We start from the raw sequence: 21,294 nt of genomic DNA on the forward strand, positions 1-21,294 counted from the left end.
AGAAGAAGAAGAAGAAGGAGGGGGAGGAGGAGGAGGAGGAGGAGGAGGAGTAGAGAGTGCTAATCCTTTCTTAGTATCACTGCTATATATTAAAGAGTATTAGTTTCATGTGTAAGTGTATAGAAGAAGATGAAGAAAAGAGAGAGAGAGAGAGAGAGAGAATGCTACATTTTTCTTTATATTAGGTATAAAGGGGCCGATGATTTCTTAAATCTCTAGTGTAGAATTACTCAATATCCTTTCAGAGTAAAAAAAAAAAAAAAGTTAAGAAAAAACAGGAATCCTTTTAAGAAAAAATGAAGACTTGACTCCGTCAGTTAATCTTTTCCCAACATGCCCTCAAGACATTGGGCTTAATTCTTGGGAACCTTTACGCAAAAGGCTCCGTAGGGGTGGGACGCCTAGTGCCGTCAGAGCGGGAGGCATTACTTAAAGTTCTTTGCAGCGTCCCTTCGGCTCCTAGATGCAACCTCCTCCATTCCTTTTACTCTACCTCCGTTCATATTCTCTTTCTTCCGTCTTACTTTCCACCCTCTCCTAACAGTTGATTCGTAGTGGAACTGCTTTGAGGTTTTCCACCTGTTAAAATCTCTTTCAGCGCAGAATGACCTCATAGGTACCAGCGCATGGCCTTTGGCCAAAATTCTATAGTCTGTTCTATTTACGCAAAAGAGGTGACCAATGATATTAATTTGTGGATGAGACCACTTAGGCTTTACACAATGTCTACCTACAAATCTAATGTTTAATATTCTAATACCGTGGCGAGGATTCGTTGATTTTGGAGCTTATAAAATCTGAATACGATAGATATTGTGTTCGTGTAAATTGAAAGAAGTCGTTGGTAGGATCTAATCTCTGTTGAAATGTCAAAACTTCTTCGTTGATTTCGCTCTGGATTCCGGGACTTCCAGTGGGAATTTGTCCGAAAAGACCAGGAAGTTAATTCCGGTAAAGAGCGCTTCCAGTACGACTGCGATGATCATCAGTGCGTGAAGAAACACTGTTTTGAGCGATGCGAAAAACATTTTGAATGTCTGCAGATCACAGGACCTTGCTCTAAAGCTTATTTAAGCCACGCGGTTTTAGTGGAATTCCCGGAGGAGTTTGAGGAGAGGATTCTGAAGACGGAATTCCCGGATGTTCGTTCGTCTGCGACTCCAGGCCTCGGACGGACATACTTGCATGGAGACAATCCGGGAGTCTTTGGAGCCGCGAGTTGAAAAGCTCTGAAGTCTCATAATCCTTTTGCCCAGAAGGTTCCGCGCGCTGGTCTGATACTTCAGCATTTTGAAAAATTGGAAAATAATAAAAAAAATAGAAAAAAAATGAGAAAGATCGCTCATTGAAGCTGCCTGATTGTCACTGTTGATTTAATGCATATGAATGTGTCAGTTGAGTTTTCTTTTTTTTTTTAGTTTTACCATTAAAAATATATTAGATTAATTGAATATTCAGCGTATTCAAAAATACAGACTGTTGTATCGTACCCAGTGTTGTATCCCCACACAATTAAGTCAATTTATTGCTATATATATATAATATATATATATATATATATATAGAATTGGGTATTAAACCATATATGTGGCATATACATATATATATATATATATATACATATATATATATATATATATATATATATATATATATATATATATATATATATATATATATATATATATACTGTGTATAAATATATGTATGTGTATGTGTATATGCATTTAAGGATAGATATAAGTAGGTAGTAGGTAGACAGGTAGATTGATGTGCCCGCATGTGGTAGATTCTTCTACTTAACTGTGTGTATGTAGCGTTCGCACTTGGGCCTTTATTCTCTCACGTAATTCTCTAAAAGCATTTCCATAATCATATTTTTATACCAAACGCTTCATCGCCCTTAGCAGCCTCAAAAAAGACCCCCCTTTCCCAACATCTCCCAAACCCCCACCTACCTCCTCATACACAATTTTGGCAGCTTGAATATTTTACCTCCACCATTGTCGGCATTCCTATACTACATCTGAGCTTAAGATTTAAAACCTCCTTACGTTTTGGATGAATTTGGATTTTCTGATTTTCATTATTTTATTTTTCCTTTTTCTAATGGCTGATCTCATCATCTCGTATTTCCTGTTACTTCTTTCAAACGAACACCTTAATATTAGTCCTCTGGGAGCTTGAGTTTCAAGTCAGTGGCCCCTTTGGTGGGCTTGTTCAGTATGGATAAGGTTCATCTGAATAATAATAATAATAATAATAATTAATAATAATAATATAGCCATCTTATGATACAGTACTAATTATATTTCCCCAGCTTTCCCTAATCTCTTCAAACTTATTTTAATAGCTATTACTGAAGCTTAACAGCTGTCTGTATAATCTGTCACTGGATTTCCTTTTTTTTTTTTTTTTGAGAAATAAGAAAAGACAAAAAAGTCACAAAAGATAATAGTGACAATAAAGAGATATGTTCTTGTGAGTATATATATATATATATATATATATATATATATATATATATATATATATATATATATATATATGTATGTATGTATGTATGTATGGACATCCCTTACTAGTAAGGGAACGCCACAGCTATTCCAGGCGTCTTCCAGTTTTCCATCATATGCAAATTGACGAATGGGAGCAATTGACTGGTCCATCACCGAAGCTAAAGAGCCCAAAAATTGGAGGGCATGTTGTGACAACCACATTTTAAGGCGGCGTCTGAGTCACGACTAAAAAAACTTTGTGCCTCTCGAAGGGACCTTGATTTGTGTGCACTCAATTTGCGTTGCGATGAATATGGAACGATTTTGTCAACAGTCGTGATGATTTATGGCATTCTGCGAGAGCTGGACATCCCATGTGTCATAGCAGGACAAAACGAAAGAGTAAGTAAATGAACGTAGGAGTTTGCATGTGTGTGTGTGTGTGTGTGTGGGTAAGAATCTGCGCTTATATATATGTATCAGATTTCAGGGAGTTCTAATTTATGTTTTTTTACCACGATGAATGTGGTTTGGGCATGAAACAAATCTCCTCTCTGTAAAGTTTAGGTAACTATTTTTTTTTTTTTAGTTTTACGAGATCTTTTTGAAATGTGCTGAACATATTACATTAACCTCAATGCTTCTGATGGGTTTTTTAATGGGTAGGCCTAGGTGAGGCTTATGAATTTCCCGTTATTTTTAAGAGGTAGGCCTAAGTGAGGCTTCTGAATTTCCCGTTATTTTTAAGAGGTAGGTTAAGCGAGGATTATGAATTCCCGAGGTAGGCCTAAGTGGGGCTTATGAATTTCCCGTTATTTTTAAGAGGTAGGCTTAAGCAAGACATGAATTTCCCGAGGTAGGCCTAAGTGGGGCTTATGAATTTCCCGTTAATTTTAAGAGGTAGGCTTAAGCGAGACATGAATTTCCCGAGGTAGGCCTAAGTGGGGCTTATGAATTTCCCGTTATTTTTAAGAGGAAGGTCTAAGTGAGACGTAAGAAATTCCCGTTACCACCGTAAAATCAACAGCCTCAGTTCATAACAGTAGTAGTAGTAGTATTAGTATTCAGCATTTGCCTAAGGAACGGCTCCCGTACCTCTTGTACAATTCGTTTCTGCCAATTGTTCGAATCAGAGTCCAGATAATCTCGTAAGGGGCTAGTGCCGTCAGTGCACCTCACGTGGTGCACTGTAAGCATTATTAAAGGGCATTTGCTGCGTCCCTTATGACCCCAGCTTGGCCACTTCTTATCCTTTTACTTCACCTCCATTACCTCTTCCTTTCTTTACTCTTGCTGTCAAAGTGCTGGGCTTTTTAGCCGAATTTCCGTAAATAAGATTCATGTTCCCAGGCAGTCATTTGAAACCCGAAAATATCTGAATATTGAATTATTTTAAATAGTGTTCATGTTATGGTACTATAAGTTATGTCATTAAGAGGATCGATGTTGGGAAATTCGGGAATGAACATTTAAGATATAGGTTTATATTTTGCCGTGTCCTTCTCATGCGCGTAGACAAAGAAAAATTCGATATATTGAGGTCCTCTTCGCATTGAATTTTCGTTTGATAATGAAATTTGTGTATATTGGGAACAAGGCGTAAGACGTCTGGAAGCCGCCTCCTTAGAAGTACTGCGATATAGTTCCGTTTCCTTCAGTATGCGTTTTCTTGATAATGGTGTGTAGGCTTTTGAGGTTGTATATACATGGAATGATTCTTCTCCCGTAGAGCCGAGAGATATGATTCTTCTCCCTATAGAGCCGAGGGGTATGATTCCTCTCCCTTAGAACCAAAAGATATGATATCTCTCCCTTAGAACCAAAACATATGATTCTTCTCCCTTAGAGCCAAAAGATATGATTCTTCTCCCTTAGAGCCAAAAGATATGATTCTTCTCCCTTAGAGCCAAAAGATATGATTCTTCTCCCTTAGAGCCAAAAGATATGATTCCTCTCCCTTAGAGCCAAAAGATATGATTCTTCTCCCTTAGAGCCAAAAGATATGATTCTTCTCCCTTAGAGCCAAAAGATATGATTCCTCTCCCTTAGAGCCAAAACATATGATTCTTCTCCCTTAGAACCAAAAGATATGATTCTTCTCCCTTAGAGCCAAAAGATATGATTCCTCTCCCTTAGAACCAAAAGATATGATTCCTCTCCCTTAGAGCCAAAAGATATGATTACTCTCCTTAGAACCAAAAAAGATATGAGTCCTCTCCCTTAGAACCAAAAGATATGATTCCTCTCCCTTAGAGCCAAAAGATATGATTCCTCTCCTTAGAACCAAAAGATATGATTCCTCTCCTTAGAGCCAAAAGATATGATTCCTCTCCCTTAGAATCAAAAGATATGATTCCTCTCCCTAGAGCCAAAAGATATGATTCCTCTCCCTTAGAACCAAAAGATATGATTCTTCTCCTTAGAGCCAAAAGATATGATTCTTCTCCTTAGAGCCAAAAGATATGATTCCTCTCCCTTAGAGCCAAAAGATATGATTCTTCTCCCTTAGAGCCAAAAGATATGATTCTTCTCCCTTAGAGCCAAAAGATATGATTCTTCTCCCTTAGAGCCAAAAGATATGATTCTTCTCCCTTAGAGCCAAAAGATATGATTCTTCTCCCTTAGAACCAAAACATATGATTCTTCTCCCTTAGAGCCAAAAGATATGATTCTTCTCCCTTAGAGCCAAAAGATATGATTCTTCTCCCTTAGAGCCAAAAGATATGATTCTTCTCCCTTAGAGCCAAAAGATATGATTCTTCTCCCTTAGAGCCAAAAGATATGATTCCTCTCCCTTAGAGCCAAAAGATATGATTCTTCTCCCTTAGAGCCAAAAGATATGATTCTTCTCCCTTAGAGCCAAAAGATATGATTCCTCTCCCTTAGAGCCAAAACATATGATTCTTCTCCCTTAGAACCAAAAGATATGATTCTTCTCCCTTAGAGCCAAAAGATATGATTCCTCTCCCTTAGAACCAAAAGATATGATTCCTCTCCCTTAGAGCCAAAAGATATGATTACTCTCCCTTAGAACCAAAAGATATGATTCCTCTCCCTTAGAACCAAAAGATATGATTCCTCTCCCTTAGAGCCAAAAGATATGATTCCTCTCCCTTAGAACCAAAAGATATGATTCCTCTCCCTTAGAGCCAAAAGATATGATTCCTCTCCCTTAGAATCAAAAGATATGATTCCTCTCCCCTAGAGCCAAAAGATATGATTCCTCTCCCTTAGAACCAAAAGATATGATTCTTCTCCCTTAGAGCCAAAAGATATGATTCTTCTCCCTTAGAGCCAAAAGATATGATTCCTCTCCCTTAGAGCCAAAACATATGATTCTTCTCCCTTAGAACCAAAAGATATGATTCTTCTCCCTTAGAGCCAAAAGATATGATTCCTCTCCCTTAGAACCAAAAGATATGATTCCTCTCCCTTAGAGCCAAAAGATATGATTACTCTCCCTAAGAGCCAAAAGATATGATTCTTCTCCCTTAGAGCCAAAAGATATGATTCCTCTCCCTTAGAACCAAAAGATATGATTCCTCTCCCTTAGAACCAAAAGATATGATTCCTCTCCCTTAGAACCAAAAGATATGATTCCTCTCCCTTAGAGCCAAAAGATATGATTACTCTCCTAAGAGCCAAAAGATATGATTCTTCTCCCCTTAGAGCCAAAAGATATGATTCCTCTCCCTTAGAACCAAAAGATATGATTCCTCTCCTTAGAGCCAAAAGATATGATTACTCTCCTAAGAGCCAAAAGATATGATTCTTCTCCCTTAGAGCCAAAAGATATGATTACTCTCCCTAAGAGCCAAAAGATATGATTCTTCTCCCTTAGAGCCAAAAGATATGATTCCTCTCCCTTAGAACCAAAAGATATGATTCCTCTCCCTTAGAGCCAAAAGATATGATTACTCTCCCTTAGAACCAAAAGATATGATTTCTCTCCTTTACAACCAAGAGATGATTCTTCTCCTTTAGAGCCAAAAGATATGATTCCTGTCCCTTAGAGCCAAAAAGATATGATTCTTCTCCTTAGAACCAAAAGATATGATTCTTCTCCTTAGAGCCAAAAGATATGATTCCTGTCCCTTAGAGCCAAAAGATATGATTCTTCTCCCTTAGAGCCAAAAGATATGATTACTCTCCCTAAGAGCCAAAAGATATGATTCTTCTCCCTTAGAACCAAAAGATATGATTCCTCTCCCTTAGAGCCAAAAGATATGATTACTCTCCCTAAGAGCCAAAAGATATGATTCCTCTCCCTTAGAGCCAAAAGATATGATTACTCTCCCTAAGAGCCAAAAGATATGATTCCTCTCCCTTAGAGCCAAAAGATATGATTACTCTCCCTAAGAGCCAAAAGATATGATTCCTCTCCCTTAGAGCCAAAAGATATGATTACTCTCCCTAAGAGCCAAAAGATATGATTCCTCTCCCTTAGAGCCAAAAGATATGATTCCTCTCCCTTAGAACCAAAAGATATGATTTCTCTCCCTTTACAACCAAGAGATGATTCTTCTCCTTTAGAGCCAAAAGATATGATTCCTGTCCCTAAGAGCCAAAAGATATGATTCTTCTCCCTTAGAGCCAAAAGATATGATTCCTCTCCCTAAGAGCCAAAAGATATGATTCTTCTCCCTTAGAGCCAAAAGATATGATTACTCTCCCTAAGAGCCAAAAGATATGATTCCTCTCCCTTAGAGCCAAAAGATATGATTCCTCTCCCTAAGAGCCAAAAGATATGATTCTTCTCCCTTAGAGCCAAAAGATATGATTACTCTCCCTAAGAGCCAAAAGATATGATTCCTCTCCCTAAGAGCCAAAAGATATGATTCTTCTCCCTTAGAGCCAAAAGATATGATTCCTCTCCCTAAGAGCCAAAAGATATGATTCTTCTCCCTTAGAGCCAAAAGATATGATTCCTCTCCCTAAGAGCCAAAAGATATGATTCTTCTCCCTTAGAACCAAAAGATATGATTCCTCTCCCTTAGAACCAAAAGATATGATTCCTCTCCCTTAGAGCCAAAAGATATGATTACTCTCCCTTAGAACCAAAAGATATGATTTCTCTCCTTTTACAACCAAGAGATGATTCTTCTCCTTTAGAGCCAAAAGATATGATTCCTGTCCCTTAGAGCCAAAAGATATGATTCTTCTCCCTTAGAACCAAAAGATATGATTCTTCTCCCTTAGAGCCAAAAGATATGATTCCTCTCCCTAAGAGCCAAAAGATATGATTCTTTTCCCTAAGAGCCGAAAGATATGATTCCTCTCCCTTTACAACCAAGAGATGATTCTTCTCCCTTAGAGCCAAAAGATATGATTCCTGTCCCATAGAGCCAAAAGATATGATTCTTCTCCCTTAGAGTCAAAATATATGATTCTTCTCCCTAAGAGCCAAAAGATATGATTCCTCTCCCTAAGAGCCGAAAGATATGATTCCTCTCCCTTAGAGCCGAAAGATATGATTCCTCTCCCTTAGAACCAAAAGATATGATTCTTCTCCCTTAGAGCCAAAAGATATGATTCCTCTCCCTAAGAGCCGAAAGATATGATTCTTCTCCCTAAGAGCCGAAAGATATGATTCCTCTCCCTTTACAACCAAGAGATGATTCTTCTCCCTTAGAGCCAAAAGATATGATTCCTGTCCCATAGAGCCAAAAGATATGATTCTTCTCCCTTAGAGTCAAAATATATGATTCTTCTCCCTAAGAGCCAAAAGATATGATTCCTCTCCCTAAGAGCCGAAAGATATGATTCCTCTCCCTAAGAGCCGAAAGATATGATTCCTCTCCCTTAGAGCCAAAAGATAGTGCTAATAGTCTGGTAGGTGAATTCACATAAAGTTTCCCCTGATTCACGCCCGTGTGTGTGTGTGTGTGTGTGTGTGTGTGTGTGTGTGTGTGTGTGTGTGTGTGTGTGTGTGTGTACAAAGAATATAAATCAGTCGAAATGACGTATTCAAGTAACGGCTGACAAGTTTTTTTATAGCCCCCTCAACTACTGACGCTTACTTGGTTGCTTTACGAAGTTCGAGCAAACCTAATTCGTGCCAGAGCAAGAATCTAAATTTAGTTCGCTTCGGGATCACAAGTGCTCTTGTTTTGCTGCGGAGTAAATGCAGCATACAATTATGCGTGATGAATTCCCGCCCACACTTGCGGAGGTTGTCCTTTGTCTACCCTAATTCGCGTCTGTGCCATCCATTTGCTGCGATTAAATTGGAAGTATTATGGAAATCTGACCGTAAGCATCTCTCTCTCTCTCTCTCTCTCTCTCTCTCTCTCTCTCTCTCTCTCTCTCTCTCTCTCTCTCTCTCTCTCACATTTGTCACCCTTTCAGCTCTTAGACCTCGAATACTATTTAAGCAGTTTATCTGTATAGCTTCCATTCTATTTCAATTGCATTCAACATCTGCCCTTCGCTTCCATAGAGGTCAGTTGGTTCAACAATTCATTGGCCTCCCTAGACATCCCCAAATTTCCTCTTAGTCTCATTGCACACATCCTGCTACCTTTTGTAGCTTCCCTTACTATCTTCTGAAATATTTACGCTCAAATGCTCATTAGAATCTGCTGTTTCTGTCTTTCAACTGTCCATAATTATGTTATTGGCTCCATCTTCCTGGCTGTCATTCACCCTCAATCTTATTTCCTCTTTCAGATTCTTCCACAAATCTCCAGTTTCCTTTCACTATCCCCAAGCATTATTGCCCCTGTAGGGGAGTAGTGCCGTCAGTGCACCTCACGCGGTGCACTGTAGGCATTACTTAAGGTTCTTTGCAGCGTCCCTTCGGCCCCTAGCTGCAGCCCCTTTCGTTCCTTTTACTGTACCTAAGTTCATGTTCTCTTTCTTCCATCTTCCTTTCCACCCTCTCCTAACAATTGCGAGGTTTTCCTTCTGTTACACCTTTCAAACCTTTTTACTGTCAAATTTCCTTTTCAGCGCTGAATGAACTCATAGCTCCCAGCGCTTGGCCTTGGCCTAAGTCCTATATTCTATCGATCTATCCAAGCAGTATTGTATTATCTGCCAATTCCAGCCATTCCACACACCATTTGCAACCCGTTTTCTTATCTATAACTTAGCACCTACATCTACTATCCTTTCCCTGACTTCTCACAACACAACTTCTGTGAAGTTAGGAACAGCCATGGAGATATAATGCACCCTTGTCTCAGCTCCATTTTTATACATCACCAGTCACTCTCCCACTGGCAAACTATTTAACGCTTGCCTCACGTCCATCATAAAAAGGTTTTATTGTTTTCAGTTATTTGTCTAATTACCTTACATCATCAGTATCTTCTACGTTGCAACTCGGTGGATTCTCTCAAAAATCTCAGGGTCGATGCGCCCACATACAAGTTTTTCCATTTCCATTTAAATTTCTCCTATATTTGTTTCATAGCAAACATCGATCCGCACAGTCTTTTCCATGTCTGAACCTACACTGTTCCCCTCCTGTCAGACTTGTCATCTATCGTACCTTCTCAGTCAAAATCCTACCAATCCTTTGTATACTCAGATAGGCTGTGTCCTCATAAGCCTTACTGTCTCTATCACCTTTACTTTTATACAAAGGAACAATCATTCCTCTCATCACTTCTTTGGAACCTTTCCCTCATCTAGACATACCTTACACACCATGGTCAGCTACCAACTTTCCCTCAACTGGACATACCTTACACACCATGGTCAGCCACCCAATCACACTTTCACCGCTGTACCACAGCATCTCACTTTAATTCCCATGAATTGCTTACGTCCTTTAGCCCCCTTATTTGCCCTCTTAAAACTCTTCAACAATAACTTCCACAAGAATTTTGTAGTTTTCTGAAAATAAAAATAACGTCCACAAGAATATTTTAGTTTTCTGAAAAGAAAACTATTGTGCCGGCTTTGTGTGTCCGTTCCCACTTTTTCTGTCTGCTCTTAAAAGCTACTGAGGCTGGAAAGCTGCAAATTGGTATGTTGATCATCCACCCTCCACCCATCAAACATACCAAATTGCAGCCCTCTAACCTCAGTAGTTTTTATTTTATTTAAGTTTAAAGTTAGCCATAATTGTACTTCTGGCAACAATATAGGATAGGCCACCACCGGGCAGTGGTTAAAGTTTCATGAGCCGCGGCTTATACAGCATTATACCGAGACCACTTAAAGATAGATCTATTTTCGGTGGCCTTGATTATATGTTGTAACGGCTGTACAGAAAACTCGATTGCGCCGAAGAAACCTCGGCGCATTCTTTACTTGTTATATGACATGCCTTCTTTTCCTAGTTCGTCCTGTTGACCATCTCATCTATATTCACGTACAAAAGCCACCCCTACGTCTTACAGTTGCACCTTAATAGCCTTTTTGTATTAACTTTACCCAACTTAGTTCCTTATTCTGCCACTTGGTATTTTTACTCCTCCTTCCAGCCTTCTCAAAACCATAGCGCCACCTGCTGACTCCATTACCTTATCTTGGACTTTTACACAATCTTCATAGACCTCTTCAGCCTCTATCATTAACCCTAGCCCATTTTCTACTAGCGTGTTCTGTTCTCACCAAACTATATTATATATATATATATATATATATATATATATATATATATATATATATATATATATATATATATATATATATATATATATAGGCATCTCGCGAAGACTGGTAATATGGTGATTGGGTGTTTCTGCATAAAGTCATGTATGCATGAGTGAATGTGGGCGCAGGACGGACATGCGAATGAAAGGCATTAGCATTGTAGTCTGTCAGCGGTAGTGACATTCGTACGCACAAAAAAAAAAGAAAAGAAAATGAATGAATAAAAAGAAGTCATTGTTTATTGATCATTTCGTGACCTGGTGTCTGCGATGACAATTTGCTGGTGGACTTAGTACCCTCAGAACGATCTAATATTACTGTTTTCAGCGTCGTTTATTTTTAACTCTTTGCTTCGGAGGCGCTTCTCTCACGTTCTCAGGATGCAGGAAGAAAGGAATTGTCGGTCAGAGTTTTGAACGCGATGTATTCTGCCTAGATTTAGAAGCTGCTCGCGCATGCGTCATTTCAATTGCCTGTACTTTATGTCATATTTTCTGTGGTGGCCCCGACTGCAACCCCTTTCATTCTTTTTACTGTACCCCTACTCATATTCTCTTTCTTCCATCTCGCTTTCCACCCTCTCCTAACAATTGTTTCATAGTGCAACTGCTTTGAGATTTTCCTCCTGTTACGCCTTTAAGGAACCTTCTTCACTCAGTTTCCCCTTTCAGAGCTGAATGGCCTCATAGGTCCCAGAGCTCTGGCCGAAGGTATATATTCCATTCCACATTTTCTGTGGCGACAAATGGAATCCGTAGAATATTCACAACAACAACTATATAATTTTATCTTTTTTAATGTATGTTATTTAGTCTGTCAACTTTTTAGAAGTATTGCCTCAGGATGCAGAAGGAAGGATGCATCGCAAAAACGGGAGATGTGATCTTGCAGTTGCAAGATGTATCAGAAACTTGTCAACCTTCAGCTTTCGTTTTATCTTTTGGTGGTTATGCATCCCTTCGTGCTAAAGCAGAAAGTGCTTGAATACTCATTAGGTATTCTCGTGAAAAAAAAAGAGAATATTTTCAGAACCAAGGAATTCTGCTTGCAAAAAGAGACCCACGCGACTATTGACTGCCTTGAAGATTCATGATACCCTACGATTAATATTTATAGCTTTTATTCCTCAGCGCAGAAAGAATTGTTACAGTCTCTATCACCTTGACTCCTACAAAGGAACTGTTGCTCTTCTCGCCCATTCATTGGAACCTTTCCCTCGTCTAAATATACCTTACACACTGTGGTTAACTCTCCCCATTTTCACCATTTTGCCGCAGCTGCCTGAACGTTGGTGCTTTCTTTGCCAGCCAAGTGAATTTCATGGTAATGATGTTTCATCAGATTGAAGTCAGCTCAGTGGTCTGGTAAAACTAAGGTATACTTTTTTTTTTGAAGTCCTACCGATATATATACTGATATAGTTGACTTGCAATTCTCAATTTGAATTAGCTTGTTACTTTTTTCTCCCATCTTTCATAATAGCAAGTTGCCAACACTCTTGGCGGAGTAATTCTCCTGATGGTTTTTCTAAAAGAAAGCCATTTTCCCCTGCCCTTTAAATCCACTAGTGACTCGCATGATTACTGACTAATTCCCTTATAGGGAACATCGTCATGTAGAACTTACGTAGATTTAGAAACCAGGCAACTGTTCTGCCACTCAGAGTCAGTGAAGATAAACAGCATTAACAAGAATGACAGTGGATTCGTCAAGGACGAGAAAACTTTTGAGAATGTCGAAACGCTACGCTGATGTTTACATTTCTAGTCAGAGGCAGTGGAATTTTCACTTATTTTGCAAACACCTATTCACTCAAGTACATAATCAGTCCACTGCATTATGTATTCCACCTTACCTGACGCTAGATGCTGGAAGGGAGGTGTATTTGGCTGTGTGTGTGAGGTAAGAGAAGAAAGTTTGTTGTAGCATTTGAACAACATTGATCTGCTTTTTCGTTATATTGAAGAGACTACTTACGCAATTACTTTATAACAAAGCTTATAGATTTGTGATATACTCTTTTTTTATAGTTAACCAATTTTACTCGATAAAACTGCGGAGGTAAACTTTTTTTTTTTTTTTTTTTACTACCACAAGGGCAAAGATCTGCGTGCAAGTAATTTCACACCACCTTGGTTGCCGAAATCGACGCACTGTTTAATATTTGGAGAATGTAATAGGACCGCAGTTTCATTTTTTAATATCAAGATATTGATTGTTGCTGATTTCGAAGCTACAAACATTTATGAAATTATGGCTGATATGGAAATTTTAACAAATAATAATACAGTTTACTTTGAAATCGTTGTAGCTGCAGTCTGCCCTTTTGGGGGAAAATATAACAGGAATTTTAGACAATACTTAAAGACACCAACTTTTGTTTTTGGTCTGCCTGCCCGAAATCAGTGAATCACCGTAGGGGGTTAGTGCCGTCAGTGCACCTCACGTGGTGCACTGTAGACATTACTTGAGGGTCTTTGTATCGTCCCTTCGGCCCCTAGCTGCAACCCCTTTCATTCCATTTACTGTACCTCCGTTCTTATTTTCGTAGTGCAACTGCTTTGAGGTTTTCCTCCTGTTACACCTTTCAAATCCTTCTTAACGTCAATTTCCCTTTCAGCGCTGAATGACCTCATAGGTCCCAACGCTTGGCCTTAATTCCATATTCTGTTCTATTCTAAAACAGCGAAATCGTTAATAAAATATAATACCTTTAAGGAGGCTCAAGACATGACTGCTCTTTATTCGGAGAGGGAGTCGATTGAACTCCGGTTTTTTGGGGGAAATCCCCGAGGTTGGGGGGGGGGGGGTTTCTTGGTGCATGAAGGAGACTGCGCATGTGGACATGGTTGGACTACGTACCTTGTGTATGGGCTTCGATATTTGTTTTCCTCCTCCTCCTCCTCCTCCTCCTCCTCCTCTTCTTCTTCTTCTTCTTCTTCTTCTTCTTCTTCTTCTTCTTCTTCTTCTTCTTCTTCTTCTTGTTTATAGTAGGTTCTGTATTTTCCCCAGGTATGACACTGCCCACGACGAGCAAGATATTCGTATTTTGGCTTTGGTACTTTCGTTCCATGTAGACCCCTTGGCTTTTGTAGTGTGAGATTATAATATATATATATATATATATATATATATTTATATATATATCTTCTTCTTTTAACGTGCTTTTTTCCCATTTTTGTATGGGGTAAGCACGATGCCTTCTTTTGAAGGACTTTTGATTTGGCTTTGGGGTAGACCCGTGTCTCGATCGGCTGCCCTGCCTGACATCGCTTAGACCCCGGTAGCGTATGGTACATGTATCATACCAGACCCAACGCTCTTTCTCCCAGCAGCGAGAAGTTGTTGCGCGGGTAGGTCGAGAGTTCGAGACGTGTGAGATGTTTGTTATGTTTTTAGAAGATGTTGGAGTGGCTTTGTTTTGTGTGTGTATAGATAGATATGTGTGTGTGTGTGTGTGTGTGTGTGTGTGTATAACTGAATCACGAGAATATGGAACGTGATGAATGTAGAACTAAAGACAAAATCCACGAAGGAAAGAAAAACAGTGGAGTGCTGCGAGGCCTTTCGTCTGTCGTCCTGTACTTAGCAGGCTGAAGAAATATAAAAGTAAGCTTACAAAGAAAACTCCTATAAATGACAGATGGGTATTACAAAGGAAAAAAACATGTACCTGGAATCCAACACAATTGAAGAATTAGTAGAACTGTCTGCTAAGTAAAGGACGACAGTCGAAAGGCCTCGCAGCACTCCACTGTTTCTCTTTCCTTCCTGGATTTTGTCTGTTCCTAGAAAGCTCTCTCTTGCGCCAGTCTAAGTTACATTTTAATAACATCTACGTGGTAGATACAGAGTCACTTGAGCAGTGAAATTTATTCGCTTAGTTACGCTGTGCAAAGTCTGACGACCGTGCATGATGCAACAAAGAATTGAAAATCTTCAGTATATTTAAAGCCCCGTAGGAGGGTAGGGCCGTCAGTGCACCTCTTTGCAGCGTCCCTTCCTTAGGCCCCTAGCTGCAACCCCTTTCGTTCCTTTTACTGCACCTCCTTTCATGTTCTCTTTCTCCCATCGTACTTCCAACCCTCTCCTAACAGCTGATTCATAGTGCAACTGCTTTGAGGTTTTCCTGTTACAACTTTCAAACCGTTTAATGTCAGTTTCCGTTTCAGCGCTGAATGACTTCATAGGTCCCAGTTCTTGGCCTTTGGCTTAAATTCTATATTCCATTCAGTATGTTTCACGTGGTATCTTTTAAGAAATACTCTGAACTGAACCAAATACTGTATTACCCTTCAAACTGTCTCACAGTAATTCATCAAACTGTGGACACATAAGTAACCAAGACAAGTAAGAAAAATATTAAAAAGTGCAATATTTCAAACCGATGAAAAGAAATATGAAATAGGAATAAAAAAGAATAAAATGTAAAACACCTGAAATCAAATCGGAATTAAAATGATAGCATGATGGAAATGAAACAAGTAAAAAATTCTGTACAGCCGCTGCAGCGTATAATCAAGGCCATCGAAAATAGATCTATCTTTCGGTGGTCTCGGTATAATGCTGTATGAGCCGTGGCCCAGAAATTTTAACCACTGCCCGGTAGTGGCCTATCCTATATCGTTGTCATAAGCACGATTATGGCTAACTTTAACCTGAAATAAAATACAAACTGTTGAGGCTAGAGGGCTGCAATTTGGTACGTTTGATGACTGGAAGGTGGTTGATCAATATACCAAATTGCAGCCCTCTAGCCTCAGCAGTTTTTGATATCTGAGGGCGGACAGAAAAATTGCGGACGGACAGGCAATAGTTTTCTTTTACAGAAAACTAAAAAACCAGGAATTGAGACAGCGTTAAGATAGACTGCGATTGTTTCAAGGATAGAAATAGACTCTTATTTATCATAGAGAAGACTCATTTAGCGATACACTGACCCTTATTATCACTGCAGGAGACCGTTCAAGAAATAAAGTTGCAAGTTGATACTAGTACTATAGGGAATTGCCGCACAGTTTTCAATCAGAGCAATTGCTTCATATTAAAAAGTGAAAAACGTGGATATACGAGTATTCTACTTTCAACAAGTGAAAAACGTGGATATATTCTACTTTCAACAATATAATTGTTCCAGACGTTGTTGGTAGAGGTGGCAAATATCTGCCAGCCGAAATGTGACTGGATCATCTGAACAAAGGTTGTTTTCAACAATGTATGTCATCAGTTCTGACAGAACTAGTGGATACACATCTGATTCTGACTCAGTGCTACCTTGGTCTTTCTCAAGGCTCCTCAGGTAGGACCTTTTTCTGTTGTAGAGGGCACAAAGACAGGCATGGTGATACTTAAACTCCTGTGCAATGACATCCCCACCAGTCAACTTAGCAAGGAGCTTGCCATCACTAAGTATCTCTGCACATTCACGCAATTTCAAGTCAAGGCCCTTAGTACTAGCCTGTCTGAGATCAGATGCAGGTGCCACTTTCTCACAGAAAATGCAAACTTCATTGTCATGACTGGTTCGGCCGCAGTTTTGCACGACTAGTCTCAGTGTTGCTGGTCTGGTCATTGGATTGTCGCTTTCTTGCACGGTCCAGTTTAGTGTTGTTAAACAACAAGCGACAGTTCACATGGTATTTTGCTGCATTTTTTCCTGAGAGTGGCCTCTATGCCATCACCTTCATCCAGCCTTGCTGGATCCATTATCAGTGGCATTTCATTAATTTCACTGAACATGGGAATGTTCCTTGCCAGCATTGTGTACCCATCATGGTCTAGGACATGATGACTTGGAGGTGATGTCATGCTCACCTCTTTTGTCCTTCTGACAAAGACAACACAAACTCAGTTTGTTTTTCTACTGCTCAATATTGGATTGGCATCACATTCTGCCATGATTTCACTTTTGATTAAGGCCGAGGGTTATCCTTTACCACCTTAAACAAAGCACACATTCCTGTATGGGATTCAACTAGGTTCGGTCTCCTACACCTAGCCCGATCATTCATCCAGTGCCATTTAAGTCCCGTGTGATCTGTACACCATCCGGGTAAGTACATGAACCATCATGTACAGCCCCCATACCCTTGGCTCGGCTCTCCCGCGCTGGCACATCCTGTCTATTCAGGTGCGGCTATCTAACTATAGCTGGTCTGGGGCTGTTAGAAAGCATTTGGGACACTAAACTAAACTATACTACAACTACTAGTCTAAGACTACAGGATTAGTAAAGCTGGATTAGCTGGCACTGAACCCCATGCTGAGTTACACAGCAGTGATGTCACCAGTGTGCCCTGGTTGTGTGCAGACATACACTCTTTTACATTTATTAATTTTCCTTCAAAATTGATGAGTTATTCGAAAGAGATGGCCTCATTAGGATCTAAAACCACAGAAACCAAGATCCATGCTTAAAACGATAATTGTTGAACGGGCATTATTTCTCATTATAATTATTGTTTCTACCTTTTCTTGGCAGCCATATAGCCCCCATATTTAAAGGTAAACTGTACTGGGAAGCTACAGAAACATAATATTCACAAGAAATAGTATGGAAGAGCTTTACCATATTGCTAGAAGCAAATACATGCCATTCTAGTGAAAATTAGCCAAAATCTGTCGATACTGGCCGCCATCTTGGAATTTGGCCGCCATATTAAATTTTTGCGTGGCCAGCGCCCTTTTCTGATAGAGGGAACTTTAAAGAGCACTTGTGCAAAATTTCATGCTTGTTTCACTATCTGAACGATTCTTATGAAATATGCAATTATCTGCTGCACTAATAAGTCAGGAAAGAAGCTTGAGGGTGACAGTATGAAATCATTACTTTGTATGATGGAGATAGCATGCAGTATGGCAGAGTAATATATATATATATATATATATATATATATATATATATATATATATATATATATATATATATATATATATATATATATATGTGTGTGTGTGTGTGTGTGTGTGTGTGTGTGTGTACACACATATTATTCCCTGTCTCTTTGCACACGAAGTCTAAAGATATCTGACCCCTGACTGTGCAATAGCTGTACAGTATATCTTGAGTCATCGATTTTTTGTGTGGAGGATAACTTGATAGCACATTTATCCATACACACACACACATGATCTCTCTCTCTCTCTCTCTCTCTCTCTCTCTCTCTCTCTCTCTCTCTCAAGATATCGGTGAAAAGCTATCTAGATACCATCAGTTGTGTTGTATATATGAGGCGCACTGTCAAACTTTATAACAATGGCGTTGAACTATGAGGACGTTGGTGGTATAATCCCGATTATGACAGTGGTCACATCTGATAAGTCGTTTATTATTATCATTATTTTTTTCTTTTTGATGTAAAACTATCATTGATATATTACGACCCATTTGAAGGTCGTACTGCAAACGTCGGCTTCTGAAATGAATTTTCATGATGTTGGGATATTCATTAAGTGGCATTTTTTCATTTTAATTTGACAAATATGTCGAGTTTACTTTCTTTGAATCTCTCGTGTGTTCATCTTGATACAGTGTTCACGTTCCTTTTACGAGAACTGTGGGCTGGTGTTCACGCAAGAACCTGTTGAATACAGTTTTATTGCTTGAAAATTGTGTATGAATCAACTGTCGTCGCCTAAATTTTGTAGATCATTGTGCAGATGTGAACATGATTTTGCATATGTCGTGCTTTATTTTACAATGTGAAAAGTATCCCTTTAACATTTTAGCAGCGGCAAGTATTATTATTATTATTATTATTATTATTATTATTATTATTATTATTATTAAAAAGTTATTTCTTTCTTTGCAGATTTAGTTGTGGCTGTCGCCAGGTAACTGACACGTTACTACAGACGCGAGCCAGAGATCACACCGGTAGGAAAGGTCGCAGATTCAATGATGATGCATCACAAGAAGACAACGATGCACACTTGGCACTGCATTCTTTTAGGCCTGTGGATGTCTGCCATCTGCAGCGTCAGAACAGAGGACCAGAGTGACCCACAGTTCGCCTTACAGAAATGCTGTCCTTCAGGATATGGCATCCTGTCGAACCAATCTTGTGTCCCCTTCGACACTGGGCCCTTAGAGCTACCCTTTTACGTCGATGGAGAAGAGTTAGTAGAGCGGGAAGTCTTCCTCAACGGAACCTGGGGCCTTACGTGCGACGAAGACCACGTTTTGAACTATCTGAACTTAGACGACGGTCTTCAGATTCATGTCTATGACCAGATACACGTTCTCTACTGGCTTTCTCCCGACACTAATAACTGGGAGCTCGTGCAGCAGTTCTGCGTGGATGTCGCTGCCGACGGAGGCGGCACCTTGGATGGAAAGCCCCAGTATTCAGTGGAGTTCTGCTACAAGGACCCTGTGCTACAGTGGAAGGAGGATGCAATTGCTTGTGAAAACACACTCTGCGTCAGAAAGTGTTGCCCCGAAGGACAGATCTACAACGGCTCTTGTCAGATACCCCACGTGGACGTTACGTGGGAGCCAACTCTGCATTCTGAAGACGATAATTCAGTTGTCGTGGCGCCTTCGAACTTGCTAATCGTTCATGGCGTCCCAGAATGCCCCGTGTCTTTAATCTACGACGACTATACCCTACTAGAAACTGGCAAGATTGCTCTTCCAGGATACCCTCTGGACATTCTGCCCAGTGAGTATTGCCTGGACGCCTTCGCCGAGGGCGAGAAAGTCGCCGAAAAATTGGTCCTGTGTCACATAGGCGAGGAGGAGGGGGCCAGTTGCTGGTGGAGACAGTTCATAGTGGATACGCTGTTCATGAGCGTCTCTTGCGTATTCATGGCCATCACGTGGATTATATACGTCAGCATAACAGAGCTGAGAGCGAACACTCAGGGGCGTTGCATCATATCTTTTGTCACTGCAATCTTCGTCGCCTTCGTCACGATACTCGTCAACAGGAACCACAGAGAGACGTTCCCGAGCTTTGCCTGCTCCTTCATAGGTGAGTTGCAGGTTTTCTTATTCTCTGTTCCCATCATCAGGTCTGTCATTCTCTGTTCCCATCGTCAGATCTGTCATTCTCTGTTCTCATCATCAGATCTGTCATTCTCTGTCCCCATCATCAGATCTGTCATTCTCTGTTCCCATCGTCAGATCTGTCATTCTCTGTTCCCATCGTCAGATCTGTCATTCTCTGTTCCCATCATCAGATCTGTCATTCTCTGTTCCCATCGTCAGATCTGTCATTCTCTGTTCCCATCATCAGATCTGTCATTCTCTGTCCCCATCATCAGATCTGTCATTCTCTGTTCCCATCGTCAGATCTGTCATTCTCTGTTCCCATCGTCAGATCTGTCATTCTCTGTCCCCATCATCAGATCTGTCATTCTCTGTTCCCATCGTCAGATCTGTCATTCTCTGTTCCCATCGTCAGATCTGTCATTCTCTGCACCCATCGTCAGATCTGTCATTCTCTGTTCCCATCTTCAGATCTGTCATTCTCTGTCCCCATCATCAGATCTGTTATTCTCTGTTCCCATCATCAGATCTGTCATTCTCTGTTCCCATCATCAGATCTGTCATTCTCTGCACCCATCGTCAGATCTGTCATTCTCTGTTCCCATCTTCAGATCTGTCATTCTCTGTCCCCATCATCAGATCTGTTATTCTCTGTTCCCATCATCAGATCTGTCATTCTCTGTCCCCATCATCAGATCTGTTATTCTCTGTTCCCATCATCAGATCTGTCATTCTCTGTTCCCATCATCAGATCTGTCATTCTCTGCACCCATCGTCAGATCTGTCATTCTCTGTTCCCATCTTCAGATCTGTCATTCTCTGTCCCCATCATCAGATCTGTTATTCTCTGTTCCCATCATCAGATCTGTCATTCTCTGCACCCATCATCAGATCTGTCATTCTCTGCACCCATCGTCAGATCTGTCATTCTCTGTTCCCATCTTCAGATCTGTCATTCTCTGTTCCCATCATCAGATCTGTCATTCTCTGTTCCCATCATCAGATATATCATTCTCTGTTCCCATCATCAGATCTGTCATTCTCTGTTCCCATCATCAGATCTGTCATTCTCTGTTCCCATCATCAGATCTGTCATTCTCTGTTCCCATCATCAGATCTGTCATTCTCTGCACCCATCGTCAGATCTGTCATTCTCTGTTCCCATCTTCAGATCTGTCATTCTCTGTCCCCATCATC

At 40.1% G+C, this 21,294-nt stretch overlaps 1 protein-coding gene across 5 annotated transcripts in view; it reads left to right on the top strand.

Annotated features, from left to right (window-relative positions):
• LOC136853372 (probable G-protein coupled receptor Mth-like 2) overlaps nucleotides 1-21,294 on the top strand; it is an 85,112-nt gene that overhangs the window by 41,174 nt on the left and 22,644 nt on the right. For all 5 annotated transcript variants that reach the window (XM_067128789.1, XM_067128790.1, XM_067128791.1 and 2 more), the window contains one exon: nucleotides 18,917-20,080. In XM_067128789.1, the coding sequence (XP_066984890.1) occupies nucleotides 19,003-20,080 (1,078 nt within the window). In that variant the 5' untranslated portion in view covers nucleotides 18,917-19,002. The remainder of the gene's footprint in view (nucleotides 1-18,916; nucleotides 20,081-21,294) is intronic.

The sequence above is a fragment of the Macrobrachium rosenbergii genome, chromosome 27 (assembly GCF_040412425.1).
Source record: "Macrobrachium rosenbergii isolate ZJJX-2024 chromosome 27, ASM4041242v1, whole genome shotgun sequence".
Lineage (NCBI taxonomy): Eukaryota > Metazoa > Arthropoda > Malacostraca > Decapoda > Palaemonidae > Macrobrachium > Macrobrachium rosenbergii.